The 24,067-nt window shown below is 54.1% G+C and overlaps 4 protein-coding genes across 4 annotated transcripts in view; 2 read left to right on the forward strand and 2 right to left on the reverse strand.

The window, feature by feature from the left end:
- Positions 1 to 4,593, reverse strand: part of MONBRDRAFT_38518 (uncharacterized protein) — a gene marked incomplete at its 3' end in the record, with an annotated part of 5,507 nt that extends 914 nt beyond the window's left edge. Inside the window, exons 1-5 of the mRNA XM_001749010.1 lie at positions 4,192 to 4,593; positions 3,777 to 3,875; positions 3,379 to 3,477; positions 677 to 889; positions 331 to 429 (exon numbers count right to left, since the gene is read on the reverse strand). Of these exons, the coding sequence (XP_001749062.1) occupies positions 331 to 429; positions 677 to 889; positions 3,379 to 3,477; positions 3,777 to 3,875; positions 4,192 to 4,314 (633 nt within the window). The 5' untranslated portion in view covers positions 4,315 to 4,593. The remainder of the gene's footprint in view (positions 1 to 330; positions 430 to 676; positions 890 to 3,378; positions 3,478 to 3,776; positions 3,876 to 4,191) is intronic.
- A 1,199-nt stretch (positions 4,594 to 5,792) lies between these two features.
- Positions 5,793 to 20,803, reverse strand: MONBRDRAFT_38519 (uncharacterized protein; the record flags this gene model as incomplete). Its single annotated transcript, XM_001749011.1, has 3 exons — positions 5,793 to 19,472; positions 19,585 to 19,698; positions 19,799 to 20,803. 3 exons carry the CDS (start codon positions 20,801 to 20,803, stop codon positions 5,793 to 5,795), a joined length of 14,799 nt encoding a protein of 4,932 aa, XP_001749063.1.
- A 971-nt stretch (positions 20,804 to 21,774) lies between these two features.
- Positions 21,775 to 22,875, forward strand: MONBRDRAFT_11182 (uncharacterized protein; the record flags this gene model as incomplete). Its single annotated transcript, XM_001748947.1, has 1 exon — positions 21,775 to 22,875. One exon carries the CDS (start codon positions 21,775 to 21,777, stop codon positions 22,873 to 22,875), a length of 1,101 nt encoding a protein of 366 aa, XP_001748999.1.
- A 748-nt stretch (positions 22,876 to 23,623) lies between these two features.
- Positions 23,624 to 24,067, forward strand: part of MONBRDRAFT_11183 (uncharacterized protein) — a gene marked incomplete at both ends in the record, with an annotated part of 3,012 nt that continues 2,568 nt past the window's right edge. Inside the window, one exon of the mRNA XM_001748948.1 lies at positions 23,624 to 23,654. Coding sequence (XP_001749000.1) covers positions 23,624 to 23,654 — 31 coding nt within the window. The remainder of the gene's footprint in view (positions 23,655 to 24,067) is intronic.

The following is a 24,067-nucleotide window of genomic DNA, read 5'->3' on the forward strand; positions in this document are numbered from 1 at the left end:
TGAAGCCACTTGAGTGTGCGAGAAAGGCAGAAGCGCGCTGGCAAGGGATGGGGTGGGGTCCAGAATGAAGTCACGACCTCGGAAAAGGGAAGCAGGCTCAAGATACAACGAAACAGAGCGGGGTGCAGGGAGCACCGACAAAGCGCGGACACAAAACGGGGAAAAGGGATGGCGGGAAGGAAGAAAAGGAGCCAGGGGGGAGAACGGACGCGCACGGGTGGGCAGGGTGTAGAGGAGCGAGGGACGGGGCCAAAGACGATGGGCAGCGGGAGCAGAGCAGCAGCCAGAGGAGTTCAGGGGAGAAGAGGGAGGGTTAGGTACTGTACTGACGCTGTTCTTGGCTTCAGTTTCAGCGCCGTGCTTCAACAGCATCTCCGCCACCTTGTCATGACCGTTAAAGCAGGCCTTGTGCAGTGGTGTCCAGCCATCCTGTGGGATGATACATCAGCATGACGTACAGGTACAGCATCATCATCACCATCATCATGTGGTACAGGTGTAGCATCATAGGGGGGCTAAAGGGGAAGAGGGTTAGGTACTGTACTGACGTTGGCCCTGACTTTAGCATCAGCACCGTGCTTCAACAGCATCTCCACCACCTTGACATGACCGATATAGCAGGCATTGTGCAGTGGTGTATAGCCAAGCTGTAGGATAATGCATCAGCATGACGTACAGGTACAGCATCATCATCATCATCATCATCATCATCATCAGCATCATCATCATGGGGTACAGGTGCACCATCATAGGGGGGTAAAGGGGGAGAAGAGGAAGGTACTGTACTGACCTTGTTCTTGGCGTCAGCATCAGCACCGTGCTTCAACAACATCTCCACCACCTTGACATGACCGTTACCGCAGGCCTCGTGCAGTGGTGTCCAGTCATCCTGTGGGATGATGCAAACATGCAGTATATGTCCCATGTTATGCCATAACGTCACCCATCCAGGGACATATTCAAAGTGCAACCAATATCACATAACATCATACCAAACAGCAAACGTACGAAACCACTTTTGGATTGGGCAGCATCTCGTTTGCGTTGTTGGTCCCAACTGTTCACCAACCGCAGCGCCTTTTGTGGATCTGATGAATAACACGCCCTGTACAGCTGCCCTCCGTCATCACTCATGGTAATGGTATCTCTCTCCATTCACCATCCGCTTCAAACCGCTTTTTTTCGCTTCTCGATCCACCACCAATCTCATGAGCCCCCTCCAAGTACAACTCGTCTGACAACCCAAAAGTGGGATCCAACAAACGCGCGCCGTTTCCAAAACGGCAGCCGGTGAGCGGGTCTTGCTCTTCTCTGCCTGGTGCACCAAACGACCCACCTTTGGCCAATACTTATCAATGACAGTTGCGAGGACAGGGTATTTGGTTGCCCGGCGCACGTTGTCGACTGTGAGGCGAGATCAGTGAGGCCAACTGAAAGCAAAAAAATGGCAGCGATGCTTTCAATCAAAACGTTCGGGCGTCGCCGCAAGGTCCCGATCAGGGGAGTCCCGTACCAAACACAAGTGATCAGTCACCATGAAAGCACAAAGCAAGACACGTCAAGCAGCCCGCCGATGCCGATATCGAGACCGAGACCGCTGCCAAAAAGAAGAAGAAGAAGAAGAAGAAGAAGAAGAAGAAGAAGAAGAAGAAGAAGAAGAAGAAGAAGTTCAAAAGCAAATGGCAAAAAAAATGCAAACAACACACACACACACACACACACACACACACACACACACACACACACACACACACACACACACACACCACACACACAACTTTTTTTTTCTTTCTTTTTTTCTTTCTGACACACAGTCAGCAAATTCCAAAGCGCTGTAAAACTGGGGCCTTGGTCGTTCACTCGTCCTGCCCCTTTGCCTGCCAATGACACCTTACCCGTAACGAGAGGCTGCTAGAGCGCCGCAAATTGGGGCTTGTACGTTCACGCGTACGGCCCCTTTCCCTGCCATGACATTACAAGCCCGTTGCCTAGTTGTTACTGCCCCATCCGATCATATCAATCTGATCCCCCCGCCCGGATGCGAGCGATTACTTCCGACGACGAGGGAGCCAGCTTTAAGATCATGGCGACTCGCGTTTCAAAGGGAACGAAATGCACCATTGGCCTTGTCGTCGCTTCAAGTGATCATCACGGCTAGAAGCTTTTGACCTCTTCAAAATTTGGAAAGCCCGACCGCCAAGCCCAGATCAGGGCCCAGATCCTGGCAGAGGCCCAGATTGACCAATTACCTCCTGCCAGAAGCAAACAAAGGGGATCGGATTAAAATTTAACGCTGAGGGAGCTCCTTTTAGGATATGATCTGTTTGTGGTCAATTCACAGAAGCAAACAGAGGAAATGCTCAGTGTTCCACAGGCTTCCTTGAAGAGCGCCGTTAAGGATCATCAAGCATTATCCAGCCATGGTGCCACGACTGGCAGCTTCCAGTGTGATCCAGTAGCTTCTGGACATGCGTCTATGTTTGTTGCTCAGTAATAGCGATCGCCTAGCCAAACACAAGCGGCCATATCAATTCGTGGGTGCAGCTTGAGCCGCAAACGTTAGAGCGGTCAGGCCGTCACACAGGGTTTGTAGATCTTGGATATTGAACGATTGAGGATCCAAGCGCCAGCCGACACTGCAGAGAACAGCAGCAGCGCACCGCCAGCGTCTGCCCTGCTCCGCATGAATCAAGCCTTGGACTGGCACCACGTTGAAATCCGATGAGAGCAAGAACGTGCGGACAATCACATGGGAATCAGGTTCGCACCATGGGAATCTTTAGTTTGGTAGGAGCAAGGAGAACGGGTTGCGCGCAATAGCTCTGCAATCGGCTAAAAGTGAAGCAGATTCATCGATAAGCAAGCTTGCCTTTGCAATTCGTACTGAAAATAACAAAGGCTCACCTCCAGCTCGATGCGAGCCTTGCAAAGAAGCAGATCCAAGGGCCGTGCATCCGTCTGCCACAGCAGGTCGTCAGATATCAATCGCAGGCGCAGCAGAACAGCGGAAAAGCACGGCATCAAGATGAAAAGCTTACAAGTTCTCTCGCATCTGGGTCAGCACCGCGCCGCAAGAGTTGTTGAATAACCTTTTGGCTGGCAGAGAAGGCAGTGCAGGCTGCATGGAGCGGCGTTTGGCCGTCCTATAATATACAATCAATGATCAGAAACACGAGACTCATTTTTCTGTTTCTTTGGGGATTGAGCGTCGAGTGTGCCGAGGTAGAACCAAAGAAACGGCCGTTGAAAGCCGCTTGAGCATGCGAGGGAGGCAGACGAGTGATGGCAAGGGATACAACATCGAAAAAGAATGGCGACGGGCAGCGGGAGTAGGAGCAGCAACCAGAGGTTGGGAGAAAACGGGAGTACTGAGCTGACCTTGTTCCTGGCTTCAACATCACCACCGTGCTTCAACAGCATCTCCACCAGCTTGACATGGCCGTAGAGGCAGGCATTGTGCAGTGGTGTATCGCCACGCTGTGGGATGATGCGAAACAGCCATCAACATCATCATCATGTGGGACAGGTGTACCACCATAGGGGCTAAGGCGGGAAGAGGGAGGCACTGTACAAACAATATCTTTGGCTTCAGCATCAACACCGTGCTGCAGCAGCATCTCCACCACCCTGACATGACCGCTAATGCAGACATAATGCAGTGGTGTCCAGCCACGCTGTAAAATGATGTATCGGCATGACGTACAGTTACAACACGATTATTATCATTTGATACAGGTGTATCATTGTAGGGTGCTAAAAGTGAAAGACGTACTTACCATGTTCTTGGCTTCAGCATCAACACCGTGCTTCAACAGCATCTCCGCCACCTTGGCATGACCGTTTTCGCAGGCGTAGTGCAGTGGTGTGACGCCATTCTGTGGGACGATGCATCAGCATGACGTACAGGTTCAGCAGCATCATCATGTGGTACAGATGTAGTCAAGGGGGAGAGGGAGGTACTGTACTGACAATGGTCTTGGCTCCAGCATCAACACCGTGCAGCAACAGCATCTCCACCACCTTTACAAGACCGTTAAAGCTGGCCTTGTGCAGTGATGTATTGTCCCACTGCGGGATGATGCAGTCATGCAGTGTATGCCCCATAACGTCACCACATTCATAGTCAGTGACATAATCAAAGGGTAACCAATAACACCAACGAACATCATATCAAGCTGCGTAGCATCGTACCTCAGCTTTGTATTCAGCAGCATCTCGGATGCGTTGTTGGTCCCAACTGCTCAACAGCTGTAGCGCCGCTTGTGGATCTGATGCATCGCACGCATCCGACAGCCGTTCTCCATTGCCACTCATGGCAAAGGTATCGCTCGACCACCATATGCTTCAAAACCGCTTTTGGGGTCCACGACCAATCTCATGCAACCCCTCCAAATAGAACTCGTCCGACAACCCAAAACGGCAGCCGGGCAGCGGGCCTTGCTCTGTCCTCCTGATGCGCCAAACGACGTATCTCTGGCCAACAGGTTTCGGTGACAGTTGCGAAGACAGGTGCACTTGCTGGATCAAAGCGCACGCGAACGACTGTGAAGCGAGCCACGTGGCCCCACTGGGAAAAAAAAAAGTGGCAGCGGTGCGATGAACCAAACGTTCTGGCGTCGCCACAAGTCCCGACCAGGAGAGCCCCGTACCAACCACAAGCGATCAAGCACCACACACAAAGCAGGGCACGTCAAGCAACCCCCGGATACCGATGCCGACACCGATGCCAACGAGGGGAAGGAGAAGCGTACGAGGTCAAAAGTAGAAGGCAATTGCCAAAAAAAACTTCTGAAGAAGGAAAATGCAAAGAACACATGTTGTTGTTTTTGTCTATTTTTTGACTTGTCAAGTCCAAACGGTCATACGAGCAGATTCTGAAGCGCCGCAAAACTGGGGCCTGGATGTGCACGTGGACTGCCTCTTTGCCAGCCGTGGCAGCTGAAAAGCACTCCAAACCCCTTGACAAGCAGGTTGCAAAGCACCACAAAACTGGGGCTTGTATGTGACCGGCGAGGCTCAGATCGTCGCATAGCAGCAAGGCTCATGACAGAGTACGCATATCAATCAATATCTCTGACTCAAAATTCAATGTCTATATGAGCTTTTTCGACACGCTTCACTGTAACACATTTTGCAAGCCTCTGACGTGGGTGCCGACTGTCCTGGGTGCCCTTGCGGTGGTGTTGATGACCGAGTTGCGTAGCAGAGCACACAGTGTTCGCCGACTTTTCAGCCACACAAACTTGAGGTTTGATTCAAGCAACCGAAAAGAACCGTTTACTTTGCATAGCAGCTGTGGTAGGTCTGCAACAGAACGCACCAGCCCGGCTCATTTTCGGATATGCTTCTGCCCATTGCCTTTCCCTCGTAAATTAATAAAAAAAACAACCCGCTTTTACGCGTCTCCATCCTGTTGTGAGCTCCTTATCTTCCCACTGCGGTGCACAATTCGCTTTGTTATACGAGTCATCGAATGAATTGTGATCACAAGCAAAGAGCACGCTGACACACGCTGACACACGCTAACACACGCTAACACACGCTGACACACGCTGACACACGCTGACACACGCTGACACACGCGGGCACACACACACACACACACACACACACACACACACACACACACACACACACACACACACACACACACACACACACATACACACACACACACACACACACACACACACACACACACACACACACACACACACACACACACACACACACACACAAACAAAGCGCATAGATCCTAATCACCATAGCATGGAAAAAAGAATTCAGTTCCTCTAACAAGAGCGAACATCCCGTGATTGAAGCCAACGTAGCAATGCATACGCGTGCTTCAGCTGCAGCTCCGCTGGTAAGATGTCTGAGGGGTCCACTCCTTGCAAACGAGGGAAAAACATTGCCTCCTCATCAAGAAAAAGACCAAGCTCGGCTTGGAAAGCTTGTTCCCCAAGGTCGTACATGGGCCAAACGTACACAATGACGCGACGCAGTGCATCAGGGAGGCGCAACCACAATTCTGATGTGTGGCGCGAGCGTGCTGTTTGAACGCGTCGGGCCAGATCAGGCTCCAGAGCATCAGGAAAGTTTCTGAGACGCAAACGACCAGGTCGAACTTCCAGCTCCAGGCGGCACAAGACGTTCACCAAGCCCTCAACGTCGCGCAAAAGCCGAGGCATAATGCAGCTCGCACGGGCCGTTTGCATGGCGCCTTGATCTCCCAGACGCTCTAAGGCCCTCGCCAAGGTTGCATCCGCACTCAGACCGGTCAAGTCGCCGCTATGGCTGACCAGGTACTCCAGGAGGTGCTGTGCCGGCGTTAGAGCTTGCCGCAACTCCGACATCATCAATGGCTGCTCTGCATCTTCAGCCAAAGGCACTTGGTTGTGAGAAACCGCGAAAACGCCCAAGGCACGAAGGAAAGCCACACCGGGCTGGTTGTATTTGAACAACGGTGCAGCTTCGAATTCAATCAAAAATTTATTGCGAACAAATTTGTGGTAAAAGATTGCATCCAGTGCCCGCCAATCGGCAATCAGTGTCAGCCCATTTCCAAAGCCCGGGGCGCGCATGGCATACGGAAGCCAAATGCCATCCAAAGTAGCGGCATTATCAAGCGAAATTAGGCAGCTGGCATCACAGTCGGAGAGGGGTACCTGAGGTGCAAAAGCGCGCCGTGGTTCTTGCGCCAACAAGACATGGTGCCGCTGGCCCGCAGCCGATAAGAGTTGCTGCAAGCAGTTGTTGTGCTGGGCAATCAGGGCCGCCAGAAGGGCGCGCAGTTGATCCCCATCAGCATCCTCTGTGGGGAGGAGTCTTGTTGCAGGTGAGCTCAATGAAAGCGCGGGCAATGGCATCAGTTCGCGACACTCAAAGCGGCCGTGAGGGCTATCTTCGTCGGCCCCGAGCAGGTCATGCGGAGCCGAGGACCGAAGCGTGTTCCAAGCTGTGATGAAGCCTTCAATTGCCGAGTTCTCCACAAGGCCTCTGTTGATCACATCCGTCAAGCGCATGGCTTGGACTTGATCGGTTTGTAGAAGTTGACTGTCAGCGGCATGCATCATCTGCACACACGCACTCCACAACGGCCAGAGCTGTGCCGCGTTGAAGAGCATGGGCTGAACCTGCACAACGGCCGGTAGCAAGGGCAAGGCTGATGCAACGCGAGCATCGGATCGAAGGCGGCCTTCAAGAGCAGGCCAAGTGACTGCAGGGGCCAAGCGGAACGCTTCCTCCAGCTCAGAATCAGGTTCGTGTCGTTCCTGTAGCCACAACGCAAAATGCGACACCTCTTGCCGTGACGCATCAGCTGCGGTGCACACGTCGACCCATGCTTGGTGTGCCGTCCGAGGGTCTGCTAGCTGCTGGGTCCAACTCGTCTGCAGGTGGGTCTCCAAGGCATCTCGCGCAGCCGTAGTGGTTGGAATTCCATGACCTTGCAAATCACGGGGCAGGTCCTGCACCAGTCGATGCAGGACATGGCTCGTCTCTTCCAGCGTCAACCCCCACAGTGTCGTCAGCTGACGCATGCGGACGCTAAATCGGGTACAGAGCAGGCCGCCAGCATCTGTACGGAGCTCAATTATCTCAGCCACAACGGCTGCGTTCACTTCTGTGGCCAACAAAAGGCTCACGCTGCACAAGATGTCCAAAATAATAAGCGTGGCAGGTTGTACAGAACGAATTGGGGCTGGTGTTTGATTTGCAGCTTGGAGAACTGGAGGGTGGTAGCCAGGTGTAGTGTTGGTTGTCTGTCGAGGTGTGTTGTTGGATTGCCCGCCAATTTGCGAACGGCAATTGGGACAAGTGGACACCTGGTTGAGCTGGCCACAATTACCCACGGCATAAACAAACCCACACGGGCAGTTGTACACACGTGTCACAGCGGCCACAGAGCCCAAAATGGCACTGACATCGTCGTCGGCCTGGCCTGGCAAGAAGCTGCGGTTGCACACTTCGGCCCCATAGATCATGGCGGCCAGATAATTATCCTGTGCCATAGTCTCTGGGAATACAATGCTAAAGTGCAAAAGCAACCGATGGAGGTATCGGCCAGCATGCCCTGAGCCGGGCACGTCTGTTTGGGTATTCGGAGGCATTGTTGTTGTCCAAGCACGCTGCAGTCGCGTCGTCCAGTCAACGTTGGCCGCTGCAGCAAACTGCCGAGGCATCGGGCCCAGCTGTGCAGGGGGTGCATCAAGTAGACTGCGAAAAGCTCCAGCTGTAACGTCGTTCTGGCGTGTTGTGAGCTCGCGAGCAACTTCGGCTTGCATGGCCGACTCACGCAAGGAAGGCGGTGCATCAGCGCCGCTAGTTGGCTGATTGGCAGTGGCATTGCTCCTATTGGCTGTCCCGACAGCCCCTGAAGCTGCAAACTGTTGCTCAGCCCAAGCAGCGCGTGCCACATCAGATGACAAGGGGCCAAAGACATTGCACTGATCGTCTTGTGCACCTTGCTGCTCAGGCCAGGGTAGCTGGGCGATCCACGGGAGCGTTTCACGCCATCGGTCTGCATGCTCACGCAAGAGACCAAACTCGGCTTTTAAGCGAAGGTGCTTGAATATCAAAACTTGAGCCACTTGCGGTGCGTTTGCAAAGCAGTCCCAGATCCATCGCGCAGAGTCTGAAAGCCGATCCAGATCCCAGTTTGCCAGCAAAGTGGCATCTACAGCTTGATGAATGAGAGCACGAAGCACCGCAACGCAGATCATGTTGCGCGCGTTGACGGTCGGAATGTGCCTGTCCGTAGAAACGACGTGTAAAGCCCGCTCAGCAAATGCATACAGACCATCCAGACCGTTCAAGTGCGTCTGAACGGCCTCAATCAGCAAAATTGCGGCAGGATGACCCAAAGAGCGGTCCCGAAGACCTCGTGTTGCGTTACAGAGTAGGCTGCTGTGCAAGGTGCCTGGTGATTCAATGATCCCCACACATTGAGTGGCCAGATCGTCGCCATTGGCGTGGCAAAAGTCCACGACACGCTGCAAAATGCGCGCAATGGCAGGCCAGACAGGATCTTGGGCGTTCACCAGATGCTCGTGAGTCGCCTCCGCCTGTGTCTCTACACGATGCAGTTGGTCATGGGTTGTGGTCCGTCGACAAAAGGGGCAATTGTTGTGTCCTGATTGATTGAACCATTCATCGACGCACTCTTCACACATTTGGTGTCCGCAAGGCAGACGCATGTCGGGCACCGAGTCCATGCAAATGTCACAGCTCACTTGTTCTGGAAGAGCATCCAAACACTCTGCCACATGGCGCACCACAATCTCCAGAACTGATTCATCAGCGGAGGGTGTGAACAAGCTCGCCTGCAGCACAAAGTCACTAAAGACAGCCATGGCTTCGGCCACTGCACGCAGCTCACGAACGCGGCCGTCACGCAAGCACTGATCAAAAAGCACCCGCAAATGCGCAAACAGGTCATCGCCTGGAGCCATCGCAGAGTCATCTGCAATGCGCACCGTCGTTTGTATGTCCTTGACGGGCAGCCCTCCTTCAAGCATGTGACCTAGCATGGCATACATGAGGCGGAGGCGAGCAACGTCACGAGATTCTTCAAGGAGCAACTGCCAAGGCATCTCTCCAATTGGCGTGCTTGGGCTGAGATTAAATGGTACGACACGTAGGGCCTCAGACAGCTCCTCGATCGTGCGGCGATCTCTTGCGCCAAGGATTCGCTCTCGCCAGGCATGGCGTAAAGTCGTGGTCACTTGAGGAACAATATCGTCCCCATAAATTCCGGTCATGAGGAATTGGTGTGCTTCAACCTCACCAATCACAGATCGAAGCGCCTGCACTAAGACTAACAAGCTTCGCACATCCCTTTCCATCTGCATCCAGCGTCGTAATGCCACCGAGGGCGAATACTGAAACTGCTGTGGCAGCGAACGTGCAAAAATTGCACAGATGCGCAGCTCGACGTCCTTTTGGGCCCATCCCAGCAGCCGCGCCGCATCCAGAAGCAAGGCAACCATGATGTCAGGGTTCTCCTCAAACGAAATGAGGTCATCAAGGTATGCCAAGGCCTGAGAAGCCGGCCCCGCTGCCGATCCCTCATCACTCGACGTATCCATGGCACTATCACTCAAATTGTCCACCTCATGCGAGAGGGCACTGCACGCCATCGCTACACCAGGCAGCCAAGCCTGCATACTGCTTAGACCAGGAAGAAGTCGCACAGGTGGCAGCTCGTGGAGGCCGAGAGGGCGTGGGATGCCTTGCATGCGCTCACAAGCGACTCGAGCGTCGCGCTCTACAGCCAAGTTGAGCGCACGATGCCGCATGCGAATATCGTAGCGTCCAGACGGATCTATTTGCTCATAGCAATCGGCCGGCTCGATCAAGGCTTGCAAAGTGCCCTGCGCAAGCATTTCGTGCACGATGCGAGCGCTTGCCGCTTGCAAGGCGCGAACACAGGCTTCCTCCACTGTTTTGCAAAATGGCAGGCCTTCTTGCCGACAATCCACGTCCCGCGCTACGAGTTGCACCCAATCTTCTGGCCCCATGGAGGCAAGATACGTGGCACCGATCTTAGTGACAAACAACCATAGTTGTCTCACATCATCACGCTCGCGCAATGCCAGGAGCAAGCGGGTGGTAAGCTCTTGAATGGTTGCCACTGGGCCATTGGCTGTGCGCGCCAAGCAGTGCCACATGCCCGCAGGCTGCTGAAGCCAGGATTGCACGTCTGGAACAAAGGTGTGCACAAGCTCCTCAAACCGAATTTGCCTTAGTGTCACGCGATTCAGCTTTGGCATGTCAAGCGCGTCAACAAACTGCATCGGCACATTGGCCGGCAGGTGGCAAGAAGCAGCACTCGCGGAATTTGATCGAGGTACAAACACAATGAGCACAAGCTGTTTTTCAGCCGTGTTGAGTTGCTGGCGCCGTTGCTGGGCCAATTGCACGATGATATCCAAAGTACTCAACTGTGCCACGTGAAGCCGCAGACAGCACAGCTCGCTGTCACCACGCACAAAGTCATCCAGACGGGTCTGCAACTCCCGCTCGCTCTGAAACGTCCGTATGTCATGTACCACATGGCGCGCGGTAAGTGGCAATTGCGCAAAGGGTGAATCATACGTCAGTAGCACACTGATAGGTCCAGCATGCGGAAGCCAGCTTTGCAGGGACTCGACGGGCCGTTGCAGTACTTCCTGCAGAATAAGGCGCGCCAGAGGCATAGTTGAAGCCTCCGGCGAAGCATTGAGGCCAAGGTACGCCTCTACCGAGAGAATGCCACTCAAAGCACGCGCCACACAGTGTTGAACGAGGCCGTACGGGACTTGGGCACAACCTTGACCATGATCACCAGGCATGGACAGCGCAGGCAACACCGCGTGAGCAAGCAATGTGTTGTTGACCGCTACGAAGGCATCCGATTCCGACAGGCCTGCAGCCCTGGCCAGCATTTTCATGTCTGCTTGAATGTGATCCCACCATTGACGGTGCTGACCGGTGGCCAAAAGCCCAGGAAAGTCAATCAGCTGCTTCTCAAAGCGGTTTAAAAAAGGGGGATCGTACGTCTGCACTTTGTTTTGATCCATGATAACAACGCACTTGAACTCGGCGTGGACCGGGCACAGCGGATTTGAATGCTGACCAAAAGCAATGCGGCAGTTTCTCTTCCCCTGAATGGTCACGTACGCTTGATTCAGACAGTCGTACAAAGCGCCATACAAAAACTCAAGGTGGCGCAGGATCAGGACCCCTCCAGCCTCCATAAAGTGGATAATCTGGTTCAGCTTGCCATAGACATACTCCTGTTGGAGGCGATCATCGGGAAACGCGCTGCCAACCAGCTCCAATCGGGGCACTTGTTCGACGGGTGGCAGCAATTGATCAAGGGCCACCATCGCCGCATACCCATCCGTGCCCAGCAACATGTGACGTGCTTGATAATCTTTCAGATTATTTTCGAGCAACTCAAGAGCCGTCGGAACCAAGAGTGCTCTTGAACCTCGCGTCCGAGGAGCAATGTGGGTCCAAAACAACTCACAGACGCTAGTCAAATCAGTGCTACGTCCACCAAAGTTGCGGGCAGCTGCAGAGATCACAATGCGACCCAAGCCTTTTTGCAGTGGTTGTCGCGCCTCTCTCAAAAGCTTGGCACCCTTGCCAATCGCTTTGCACAGCGCATAAAAGTCGCGGAGGCCATAAAAACTGTCATTGCTGGGTTGTAAGACAAGTTCGTTGTAGGCGTGCACAACCTTCGTGACCAAGTCTTGAATCTCTTTGCAATCTTGCTCCTCTAAAAACGTGGCCAAAATGGTTTGAGCTGTGTTCTCAAGTTCCTTCAGGGTGGGAGGCGGGCGCTGAAGAACCACGGCCCTATTCATCTTGGCCGTGTCCAAGCCCCAGTTGGAGACGCCGATCACGGCCAGTGGCTCGAGTTGCTCAGCGGACGGCTCTAGCAGTTTATGCAAAATCTTGAGCGGGTTGAAGCGTGAATGCTCGGCCAGACCAATCTCGTCCATCAGAACAACGGGAAAGGTTTGCTGATACCGTGGCTTGGCCGCATAATCGCGAGCTTGGCGAAACACCTTCTCAATGCCCTCGGAGGTCGAGTCCTCCGATCCTTGGTAGGGAAAAAGCTGAACGCCCGCATAGGTTTGAAGCAGAGGATCTCGCGAGTCGAGGTTACGAAGGCTACAGTTCACAATGGTGGTTGCCACGGTTTTCGAGTTGCCAGGCGCCCCAATCAGGATGATCGGCGTGCGAGTGAGGACGCACACTGTTAGCGAGAACACGTTTTGGAGCAGTGCCCGATTCATGGCCAAGTTGGGATACGCTGATGTATCCATGCGGCCATAAAGGTTGCGTTCCTCGGCATTGACAACTTGACGCCAGGACTTGATGTCAAAGTTGCTGGGGAGCAGAGATCCTTGAACGCAGCGAAGAAACGTTTCGCGGGCCATCTGACGTTCTTCAGTGACGGGCATGCGCACAATGTACGCAAGCTGAATGGACAGCACCACGCTGAGGGCCTCTCTCTGACCATGCAATGCGTGCAGGCGATTTGATGCACTGACGTTGCGTGAAAAGTGATACCAGTAACTATCAGCATGAGAAGAGGGAGGGTCCAGGCTATCGCGGCGTGCGATATAGTCTTGGAAAAACTTGTAAAACACCAAAAACCGACGAACATCTCGCAAGCTGACGACAAATTCTTCGCTGCGGCCATCCTGGCGCAAAAATGTATGAAGGCGAGACAGGCCATGGGCCAAGGAGGCAAGTTGGCCGGGGGCGCGCAGTTGCACGTGTTGCATAAGCATCCGTTCGATGTAATTGGCCTCATCTGCCTCAGCCAAGGCACCAAAATCCCAGACATAGGTCAGCATGGCTTCGGGTAGCGGGTGCACGCGGTAGCGCAACTGCGAACGCTCGTCAAAGGTCTGAACGACTCGGCCCTGTCGCTTGTTCTCCACGGCCAGCCCTGCACGACGCACTGGTGGTGCGCGACGCTCATACGGGTTACATGCCCCCATGACGATCAAATTCTCAGGCAGCGGATCCGTGTACAACTTGCGGCGCACGAGAATATCAGTCAAGAGACCGAGGTACTCGCAGGTATTGACCTCGTCGTAGAACGCCCATACCTGTTGATCGGGTACCCCGCGTGCTGTTTCGATGACTTGATGTGTAAACGCAACAATGTCCTGGCGTGTGGTTCCAGCATGATGGGGTAGCTGACGGAAAATGTGCCCGGCTATGCGGCAAAGTTCTTGCAAAAGGCTTGTTTTACCAATGCCAGCCTGTCCCATCAAGATGATGGGCTGAAGCGCATCGGCACGCAGGACAATCATCGCCATCTTGAGCATATTGTCGGCTGTCAAGGAGTAGTTGCCAACAGGAGGACGATGTGCATCGTTATGGGAGGTCAGGGCACGCAATCTTTCAATCATTTGTTCCGGAGACGAACTGGCCAGGGATTTTGGCGGTTCGAGCTGGCTTTGTAAAAGTTGCCGAATTTCAGCATCTAAATCCGAGGGATCCTTGTACAAGATTGAAATGCAGCCGTCAACCTGCATGAGAACGAGGATGTGCGTCGCATCGTCCCACCGCACAAACTCTGAGAATGACGCAAGCATGGCATCAACGAGATTGCCCTCGTGATGTTGCTGGCGCTCACGTGCTGCGAGGGTGGAGCGAGCAGCAAATGTGCGCACCGTCTCCAGGAGGTGTCGCAAAAGCCGTGTGCGAAAGCCGCGAGGCACGGACATGTCACGTAGCACGTCGGGTTTTAGAAAAATAGATTTGTCAAAGCGAACAAGTTGCTGATGGAGGATGCTGATGAAGACGTCCAGTTCTGCGTAGCCTGCCGCGGGCTGATGTTCAAGAAAGTGTCGTTGAAGAAGTTGGCGACAGACTTCCTCTTCCAGCGCTTCACTGGTGTGTTCATCGGTCAGAGGTGCCTCTACATTGTTAGCATCCAGTTGATACAGGTAGCGACACACAATTTGCACGGGCGTATTCGGATCGCTTGGAACGCGCAGGTCGTTGACCGTACTTTCAATCAACTCCCACTGCAAGGCACGCAAGAGAGGCATGCACTGCTCGAGGTGGTTGCCAACTGTGTTGGCCAGCTCAATGTAAAAGCGGGTCCCTGGTCTCAGGGATACCAGCTTGCACCAGCTTGGTGTGGCTTGGAGCAAGAGGAGGTGCAACAGCAACTTCTGCACGGCCACGGCACGCTCAGCCACCAGAGGGCCGATATCAACGTGCACGACCAAGGGTGGCTGGTCAGGGTGGCAAGGATGACGTGTGACAATTTGTTCCAACGCGGCTTGCACAGCCAGAAGGTCAGGATCGTCTTGGATGGATAGCAGCGCAAAACTCTGTTCCTCAGGGACCTGCTGCTCAATCCACCGACTCTTGCCTTGGCGCGGCGCTTGCGACATCACTACAGTCGAACTGACGCAGCGTGCAGGAAAGCATGCGCGCACCAAGGCAGCAAGATTTTCTCGGCTGCCATCCGGCAGCTGGTGTTGCACGGCTGGAATAGACATGCTCACGTGGTCAACTGCCTGGCCGCCTGGACCACGCAATGCAATGATATAAAAATAGCCCCGACGTTGAGTCTGCAATTTCACCAGTGCCGTCTGAACCTCATCGTGCAGGTAGTCTGGGCGATAAACAACAAATGGGGTGCTATCGCCTGCAGCTGCCGTTCCCCAGCCCAGCTGTAAAAAGCGGTGGATTTGTAAGGCCGTGGTGGAGGAGTCACAGATCAAGACATGTGCGCTCGACGGTCGCGCTCCCGCAAGGGCAAAGGGCAGATGAAGGGCACATAAGCAACTAAGGTCATTCTGGCAAGCCAGTACCTGTGGTCGCGTCCCATCATGGGTTGGCAATTCGAGCGCACCCGGCGGCTGATAACGCTGTGGTTCCGGATTCGGACCCAGGGTGGCCTCGGTGAGTTGCAGCAGGGCGCGTAGAGCTTCGCACAAATTATCAAGCAGTAGGCCAGAGCGTTGGGTGTTCTTGTTTGGTGAGGACTGAGCCCAATTCTGGGCAATGCGGAGCACATCATCTTCGTTTGGCAACACATCATAACTCAGGTAGGCCACGAGGGGCCACAAGTTGTCCAACGAGTTGGTCTCACGGACGCTTTGAAAACAGTCATATACGTAAACCAATTGTGGTCCGGGGAAACGAGCCAGCTCGGGTGATTCAGTGCATCTCTGATCAATGATTGCGGTCCATCCTTCCAATTCGCACTCTAGCTCGGTGCTTAAGGCTTTGAGCGGTTCTTGCTGAAAATCAGTCGTAAAAGCCTCGTCAAGATAGGCACCCATGTAGCCGCACGTCGCATATTCCTTGGCTATAGCTTTCAGACGATCAGCTTCCGCGCATGCGGCACGAAACTCGGTCATGGCTCGGGCTAGATCTGCTTCGGCCGAGCCGTACAGTTGTGACCGCGCACGGAGATCCTGCAAGCGATCCCAATTCAGTTGCTGGGCATCACCAGCAGGCGCGTTGTCGCTGACTGTCTCGACTGTGATGGCATGTGAGTGTGTGGTCGAATTCCAGCGCACAGAGAGTTTGGGCTGGTTTTGCATCAAATGCTGGATGCGGAGCTTGGCTGATCCTGATCGATCCGTCACGTTTTCCCAGAGGTTGCGAAGGGATCGCGCGCTAGTGCAGCATGAATGAACCAGTACTGCTAGATCTCTGCCACCCGGTACTCCAGCCTGCTGCTGTTGGCGGTCATTGAGCTGATCGAACTGTTGCACTAGATGGGCTAGCCAGCCTTGGACATTGGTGCCTTGGCTGCGCAGAGTGGGAGCAATAATGTGATGCAGCGTGACAAAGTCATTGACGGCTGCCTCAGAGGCGGCATACTGGTCTGCGGAAACGCTCTCGGCGCCCATGATGAGACCACGCACATCCTCATCGAGGGAGATCCGGAGCAGGTCAAAAAGCTCGCCGCCATGAGCAAGCTCACGGACCACCGCCCAGATGTTGACCGACAAGCGATTCGTTTGTGCGTCGAGCAGGGCGAAGCAGTCGCTCAAAACTTGCAATTCGGTGTCGAGATTTGACAACAGCTCGAGGACGTTGGCACTAATGTCTAGCAATTGGCCTGAAGCGCGAATCCCAAAGGGCTGCAGCAGTTCTGCCAAGCGCGACAGGAGGCGACTACGGTCTTGTATCTCAACTGCTCTCCAGAGCAATTGGACCAGTTCGACTGGCTGCCCTCGGTATCTGCCAAGATCAAGGCGCGAAAACCACATCTCGGTCTCCTTGCGGCGCTGCTCGATGGGTGCGCGCGCCAGGCATTGAAACACCCATGCAATTGTCACGAGATTGGCCTCGGGCTGTAAAATGGCACGAAGATCTTCATCCAGTGTCTGCTGAACAGGCTCCAATAAGCCTGCATAAGAGACGTCCAGTGGATCAGCCAAAGAGCGCTGGGCCCTTTCACGCTCCAGTACCACGCTGTGAATCAAAGCTCCCACATTAGATAAAGCCCCAGCAGCCTCAGCCCCCTCGATCGCATCCTCATCTTGACCATCATTGATAAGAGCACCATCTTCATCCCCATCACCGTCTCCGTCACCTAGGCTAAAAGCATCTTCATCGTCCGTGTCGCCGTGGTCTTCAAGAACAAAGGCGTCTTCGTCCTCGTCGCTGTTGTTGATCAGAAGACCATTGCTCACATTCAAGGAGCGAGCGCGTAGCTCGCGACAAACCACGTGCTGTAGTACTTGCGAATCAAGAGGTGCTGCACGATAGGCAAGAAACGCACGTAGATCCTCAGGAAGCAACCAATCGGCACGCGGTAAGCTCTCGGCGTCGGCTTCAAACTGACTAAGCTGTACTTGAAGCGCCTCGACATGGCGGGCGGTTGCCTCGGCCTCGGCTATGCGCGCAGACTGCAACAGATAGTCGAGGGCTGATCGGACGACCTCCATCTTTTCTTGGTAGGCAGTGACGGCTTGGCGCAGGTCCAAAGTCGGATCAAGGACGGCGCAGTCCGTGTCTGCCCAACGGTACAGTTGTTGAAGTTGCTGGTCGCTGCAGGACTCGCACAGCTGACGTGCAAACGCCAGCGTGGCCGAGCCATTGTGCACAGCGCGCACAGTATCGTTCCATGCGTGCACGACCGCTGCGACGCGTGGCTCGCTACGAATTGCGGCTGCGAGATGGTTTTTCGGAGCTTCGGCGTCTGAAGCGTGCAGAGCTGCCATGATTTGATTCCAAAATGATCGTTGATACGCCAGGTTAGCCAAGAGAAGACCCAGGGCATCATGCTCCGGCGGCCCTTGCATAGCCGCCTCCACGCGCAACGCGCTAGCGTAAAGCTGAAGGCTCAGCGCCTGCAGGTCAGGCAGAGCCAAACCTAAGAGCCCCTGCAAAAGCTGAGCATCTGGCTCCAGCTGAGCAGATTGTCTCTGGGCACCCTGCTGCAAAACTTTTGCGTGCAGTACAAGCATTGAAGGTGGGGCATCGATCGTGAAGCACTTGTCATGAATGGTATGGTGCAGCAGTACTGGCAGTGAAAACATTTGAACCAGGCGTTCCACCAGCTGATCACCAACGTCTGTTTCGGTAATAGGGCCAGGCTCGGCAGCATAGCGTTGCAGAATGACCGCGTATTCTGGTGGAGACTGATTGCGGAAACCGCTGGAGAGCAAGAGGTCCAAGTGCCTTGCAGATGACACAGCGCCCAGCTCGCTTGGTCGCACGTGACGCAAAACTGCGAGATGGCACCTCCACGTGTCCCAAGAGTCAGCTGTCACGGTAGAATCAAGCTGAAACGCGGAATTGCAGCGCAAGGTATGCTCAAGAAGTGACTGGGTGTCCTGAGGATGCTCACGCCACCACACCACTTGCTGTTGTGCAAACTGATCCGAAAGAAATTGCTGAACAAGGGAGGACAAGCCAGGCTCTATCGGTCGGCTGAGCAAAGCACGGATGTTGGGCGGGGTCAGCTTTGTGAGCCCAGTTTGAAACGCGGCAAGGAGTCGGTCGCGCGACTTTGTGCCAGCAGCATGCCACGCCATTTGTTCCTCAAGTGTTTCATACAATAGAATCAAAGTGGTACTGCTGACAGAAGGACAACGCAAAATTTCAGACACGAGCGTGGCGGCGTGGTCTTGTAGCAGCACTTGGTCGTCTCGACAGGCTGTAATGAGCACTCGGGCGTCTTCATCGGTGACAATCGGGACTGAAGCTGGCGGTTTGCGCCCAACTGAGTTCACCTCAGGAACGCCCAGGCTTGCACGCAAGAGAAACTGGAAGACAGGATCCACCCGCCTGAGCGACCCTTTAACCAGCTCGCTGAGCACCTTTTCCATGCGATCCGCCACTGCTGGCTCTAGTTGAGAAGCGATTCGCTGCACGAACGGTGGCGCCTCGCGATAGGCGCGCTGCAGAAAGTATTTGTCTACACCATCCAAATAGATCTTGCCTGCAGCCAAAAACGCATGGAAGAGAGGCAGAAGTGCCACACGCTGAGGGAGATTGTCTTCAGCTTGTCGAACAAGTGCAAGCATGCATTCGCAACGTTCACGGGTATTGTAGAAGGCATAGGCAAAGGCGTCGACAAACTCGGCTTGCTCCCTCAAAGCAGTTGTGGGGGCTGGTTTGGCGTCGATGTGCCACTCTTCAAGGGACCGCTGTTGAAGCTTCAAGAAGGCAATCTTGTTCTGGAATGAGACAGACGAATGGCTTGACACAAACACAGAGACGTGTCGATCGCTCAGCGGTCGAACGGCTTGCCGAGTTACCACCCGATCCGTGGTCAAGTTCTCGAGCAGTTCTGCATGGCTTGGCTCGGAATCCGCACTTTTTTTGCTTGAGAAGAAGCGCTTAAACGAGGAAAATATCTGGCCTGCGGTGCTCTTGGGCTTGCAAAGGTGAATCTCAAGATTTAGCTTTTGCCAACTCGTGAGGAAGCTAGATGCCAGTTCCATCGTCACACAAGCACACAGTACGCCTGACACAGCCGTCTGATGGGCAGATACAACGGGAGTGAGAAGTTAGATAAAGGATAAATGAACAGGACCGTAACGCGCAAGCACACGACAGAGTTGATGTGGCTGCTTCAACCAGATAACACACCGGTTGAAACAAAATGCCATGCTCAACGTCTTTTGCTCCAAGGTCCCTGGCATCACCAGTCAAAACAAAACACCGATCGGCGTCCAGCTGTTGCTCAACTGCCAGATACACGGCCTGCAGGTAGAGAACAAGGTTAGATAATCAACGCAATAAGCAACTCAAAAAAAAAAAAAAAAAAAAAAAGAATGAAGAAGAAAAATTTGAACAGACCTACCATCTCGCAATGCTCAAGGGAAGTCGAAGTCATCGCTGTGGGGAAAGAATTTGTGGCCCGCTGGGCGGCGCGATCTGGGGTTGGACCACCTCGACGCACACGGAGATGAACGTCACCTTGTTTCGATGATTTTTTGTGATCTTCGATGAGCTTTTTGACATTGTCAAGATTGACAACAGAGCCATTGATAGAAAGAATTTCGTCTCCGTCCTTCAGCTCGAAGCCTTGCCCTTTGTATTGAATCACTTGGGTTTGTACTTCACTGACAAACGTCGGGCGGTCGCTGTCACGATGAAAGACCTTGTGGCCGTTGCGAGTATGCAAGGAAGCCAGAAAAATATCAAGTTCTTTGGGCTGTGGAGACTGTGTCGTAGACGCTTCAAAGGATGGGGGTGCAGCAGCAGTCGCGCCAGGTTGCTGGGTTTGTCCCGAATCCGCGGGGTTGTTGGAGTGAGTGGCTGGCCGATGGGAAACGTGGGCATCAACGTCTACAACTGTGCGTTGCTGCGGCGAGGCGACGTTGCTCAGATCGGCAGTGTTGCTACTGTCACTACCATCGCCATGTCTGATCTCGTCGGGCCGTCTCGGTTCGTTCGTGTCGGAGGACGTGGCAGTGGTGGATACCAGCGGGTCCGAGGCCGCAATTGGCGCGGGTGTGGAGGCGGCTGTAACCTGCACGCTTGGCGCGGAGGCGGCCGTGGCTTCGACCTGCACGCTTGGCGCGGAGGCGGCCGGTAGAGACGGCGTCGGCTCCTCGGCAGTTGCAGCGGTACATGGTCTTTGCGTGGATCCATGACTTTTGTTGTCGCCCTCGTTGTCGCTGTCGTTCGCATCTGATTCGCAGCTGCTGCTGACGCTGGCCGTTTCCCAAACGGATTGACTGAGATCAGCGTCATTCGGGGACGTTTGGCCCGATTCAACATTTGCTGCAGGGGCCGTTCTCAGCCTTGGATCGCCTTGGGCACCACCCCCAGCGGCGCTGCCCTTGGGCGGCTCCTGGTCCATGACGCGGGCAGTACCTGCTTGCAACGCGTCACCTCAGTCCGCCGTCGCCTTTACCACAAGCCAAATGATTGCCAAACCAGACCAAAATGTCAATGATCAGTGTGCACCATTCCCTGGTCTGTCCCCTAGATCAGCCGATCAAGGGCTGGGTCGTTCTATGTGCGCGTGTGCGCCGTGTGTGAGTGTGTGATCGAATGCCACTGCTCTCGTCGATGATCCGAATGCCACGCACGACGATCAATAAAAAAAAAAAATGAGAGAGAGAGAGAGAGTTGAAGTGTGCGTGGTTGTGAGAGACAGAGACACGACGTCAGGAGGCAAACAATTCAGAGACATGAGGGTAAGACTCACATAAAAGGTGTAAAGTTAATGGAAAGGGCGTAAGCGATCAGAGAGTTGGCAGTGAACGAGTCTGTGGTAAGAGGGTTGGTGGGTAAGGGCCAGACACACAAAAGCATTTCGGACTGGGAGAGGGACCGTACACACTGTGAGCACCACCAGAGATGAGACGATCTTGCTTTCAACGAGCAATGTTAAACCAAAGGTAAAGCTAGAGAACTTACCTCACGCTGAGTTCTCTCAGAGATAAGGACGCTTCTCATAAGAACAGCGTCAGCACATGTAAATGTTATCACCAAAAAGAGAAACACAAACTACATGAAGAGTAGCATTATCTAACACTACATCCACCTGTACAACAACAATAAGTACCCTATTTTCTTCATTATCTGTAATCTACACAAACTCTACGGTTTGCCACAAAAGCTCTATGATTTTGTTAGTACACATCATCTACCAATCCATAGCATCTTCATAACCTCTATAAACAGGAACAGTAAATTTACAAGCAGTTTAAATGTCAGACATTTGATGCCATGACGACCAACGGCGACGCGAGCACATCGCGGCGAGCGAGGGGGGCGGGTGTCTTGCCTCGGTGGTGGCGCTGGGGTTCGGGCTGTGGTGGGATGATGCCGGCACTTGTGATTGGCGTCGTCATTGCGAATTTGGCTACTCTGTCCTGGGCAGAGTTGGGAGAGCCGGTGGTGTATGTGGATGATGTGGGCAACTTGTTTGTGAACGGTTCGGGTGGGGCGGCTCGGGTGTATGTGAACGGGATCGACTTGGCGGCCCTCGTGGCCGAGCAGGAGGTGCTGGCGGCTAGTCAGGCTAGCCTGCTCGCAGCCCAAACCAGTGCTTTGGCGACGCAAGCCAGTCTGCTGGCCCAGCTGCAGCACCGTCTTCCAGATTTTGACGCTCGGTTGCTGGCCATTGGTGGGTATACCAACGAGAGCCTGGACTTGGTCCATGCCTTTAATGGTACGGATTGGTCACCGGACCCCGCGCTGCCAAGCCCACTCCACGGGCACAGTGCCATTGCCTTTCGTGACCAGGTGTACGTGGTCGGTGGTTACAACACGGTGTATGTCCCCGACGTGTATCGCCGCCTCGACAATTCGTCTTGGATAGCTGCTGCCCCCTTGCATACGGCGCGCGGCTACTTGGCCACGGTTGTCTTTCACAACGAACTGTACGCTTTGGGTGGTGATGGTGGAAATACCATCTTGTCCAGCGTTGAAATTTACAATGGTACCGCCTGGCGCTCTGGGCCAGCCCTGCTAGACCCGCGTGCTGACCTAGCGGCTGTCTCGTACCAAGGAGAAATTGTGGTTTTGGGCGGCACGGAAAGTCGGGCTCCGCCTCAGGTCACCGGCTCGGTCATGGCGTTTAACGGCACTGCCTGGCGTTACATTGCGCCCCTGACGCAACCCCGCCGGGCCATGGTGGCTGCTGTTTTCATGGACCATATTTATGTGGCGGGCGGCATTGAAGCGGCTGCCTTGGCTTCGGTGGAGATGTTCAACGGCACCGCCTGGTCATTCGGGCTGGCTCTCCCCACTGCCCGTCACACCATGTCCGGTGCCGTCTTCCAAGACCAACTTTACATTGCTGCAGGGAAAGGCAACGTCGACATGGCAGATGTTCTGGCCCTCGACGGTCACAACAAGGCCTGGATCACCGCCCCGCCCCTGCCTGTGGCCTGCCAGGCGCTTGCCCTCGTCGTCATTTAATAACTCTTGATGGGCGCATGATATTCAACACCATAATGGTGCCATGCAGCTTGCTGCCTGGCCCCTTTCTCCGACCTCTTTTGCCCCTTTGAAAGGTCATAACTCGACTTGTAATCGACACGTGTGTTTTCATTTCGCTTGTTCTTCACCACCACTCCATGGCTACGACCAACGGCTCGATCCCGCTTTCCGTTCACCCACCCACCCACGCACTCACGCTCCCAGTCAACGCCCCCCCCCTTGCCGCCTTGTCCGACCGTCTTATGTTTTTCATTCCCCCCTCCCCGTCCTCTTCTCGTACCGTCATGAGATCAAGTCTGCCTCGGGAACGACAATAACTAATTAATTTTCTGCATCAACTTCAATATGCTGAAAGGCATGGTGCCCTATGTAATCCTAATTTGCTACGATATCTGACATTTTAACAGAAATAGTCATCCTCCTCTCTCTGTTTCGCGCATTTTGTGCGTCTTGCGTGTGTCTGTGTGTGTCTCTCTCTCTCAAACCCTCTCTCTCTCTCTCTCAAACCCTCTCTCAAACTCTCTCAAACCCTCTCTCAAACTCTCTCTCTCTCTCAAACCCTCTCTCTCAAACCCTCTCTCTCAAATCGTCTCAAAACTCTCTCAAACTATCTCAAACTCTCTCTCTCTCTCTCTCAGAAACACACTCTCTCTCGCTTTCTCTCTTTCTCTCTTTCTCTCTCACTTTCTCTCTCTACTTTTCTGAACTTGACGTGCTGAGCATCATCATGGCAACTACAAATGGCAGCGCTGCGGACGGTACGTCGCTGCTGGACCCTTTGCTTGAGCGGCAGTCCTGACCATTCCGCTACACGTGAGGATACACACCTACCAAGGCGTGCAGCCCGTCCTCCCACCATCTGGGTTTCTTGATCGGGCTCGTACCCCCAGAAGCCTTGGTTGCCAACCCCACTGACTGGCGCTCTTGACGCCTCGCACGTGTCCCTCCTTCCTCCCTCCGTGCTGTCTCTGCGTCTGTGCTCTGCCTGCCTGCCTGTGTCTTGCCTGCAGCTGTGTTGTCCTGGGTCTGCGCCTGACCTGAGTCCGCGCTTATGCTGGGCTGTGTCTGCATCTGTGTTTGCGTCTGTGCTGGCCTGAGTCATGTCCGACTTGAGCCCCGTCTCTCTCTCTCTCTCTCTCTCTCTCTCTCTCTCTCTCTCTCTCTCTCTCCT

The sequence above is a fragment of the Monosiga brevicollis genome, genomic scaffold, assembly GCF_000002865.3.
Source record: "Monosiga brevicollis MX1 MONBRscaffold_27 genomic scaffold, whole genome shotgun sequence".
Classification (NCBI taxonomy): Eukaryota; class Choanoflagellata; order Craspedida; family Salpingoecidae; genus Monosiga; species Monosiga brevicollis.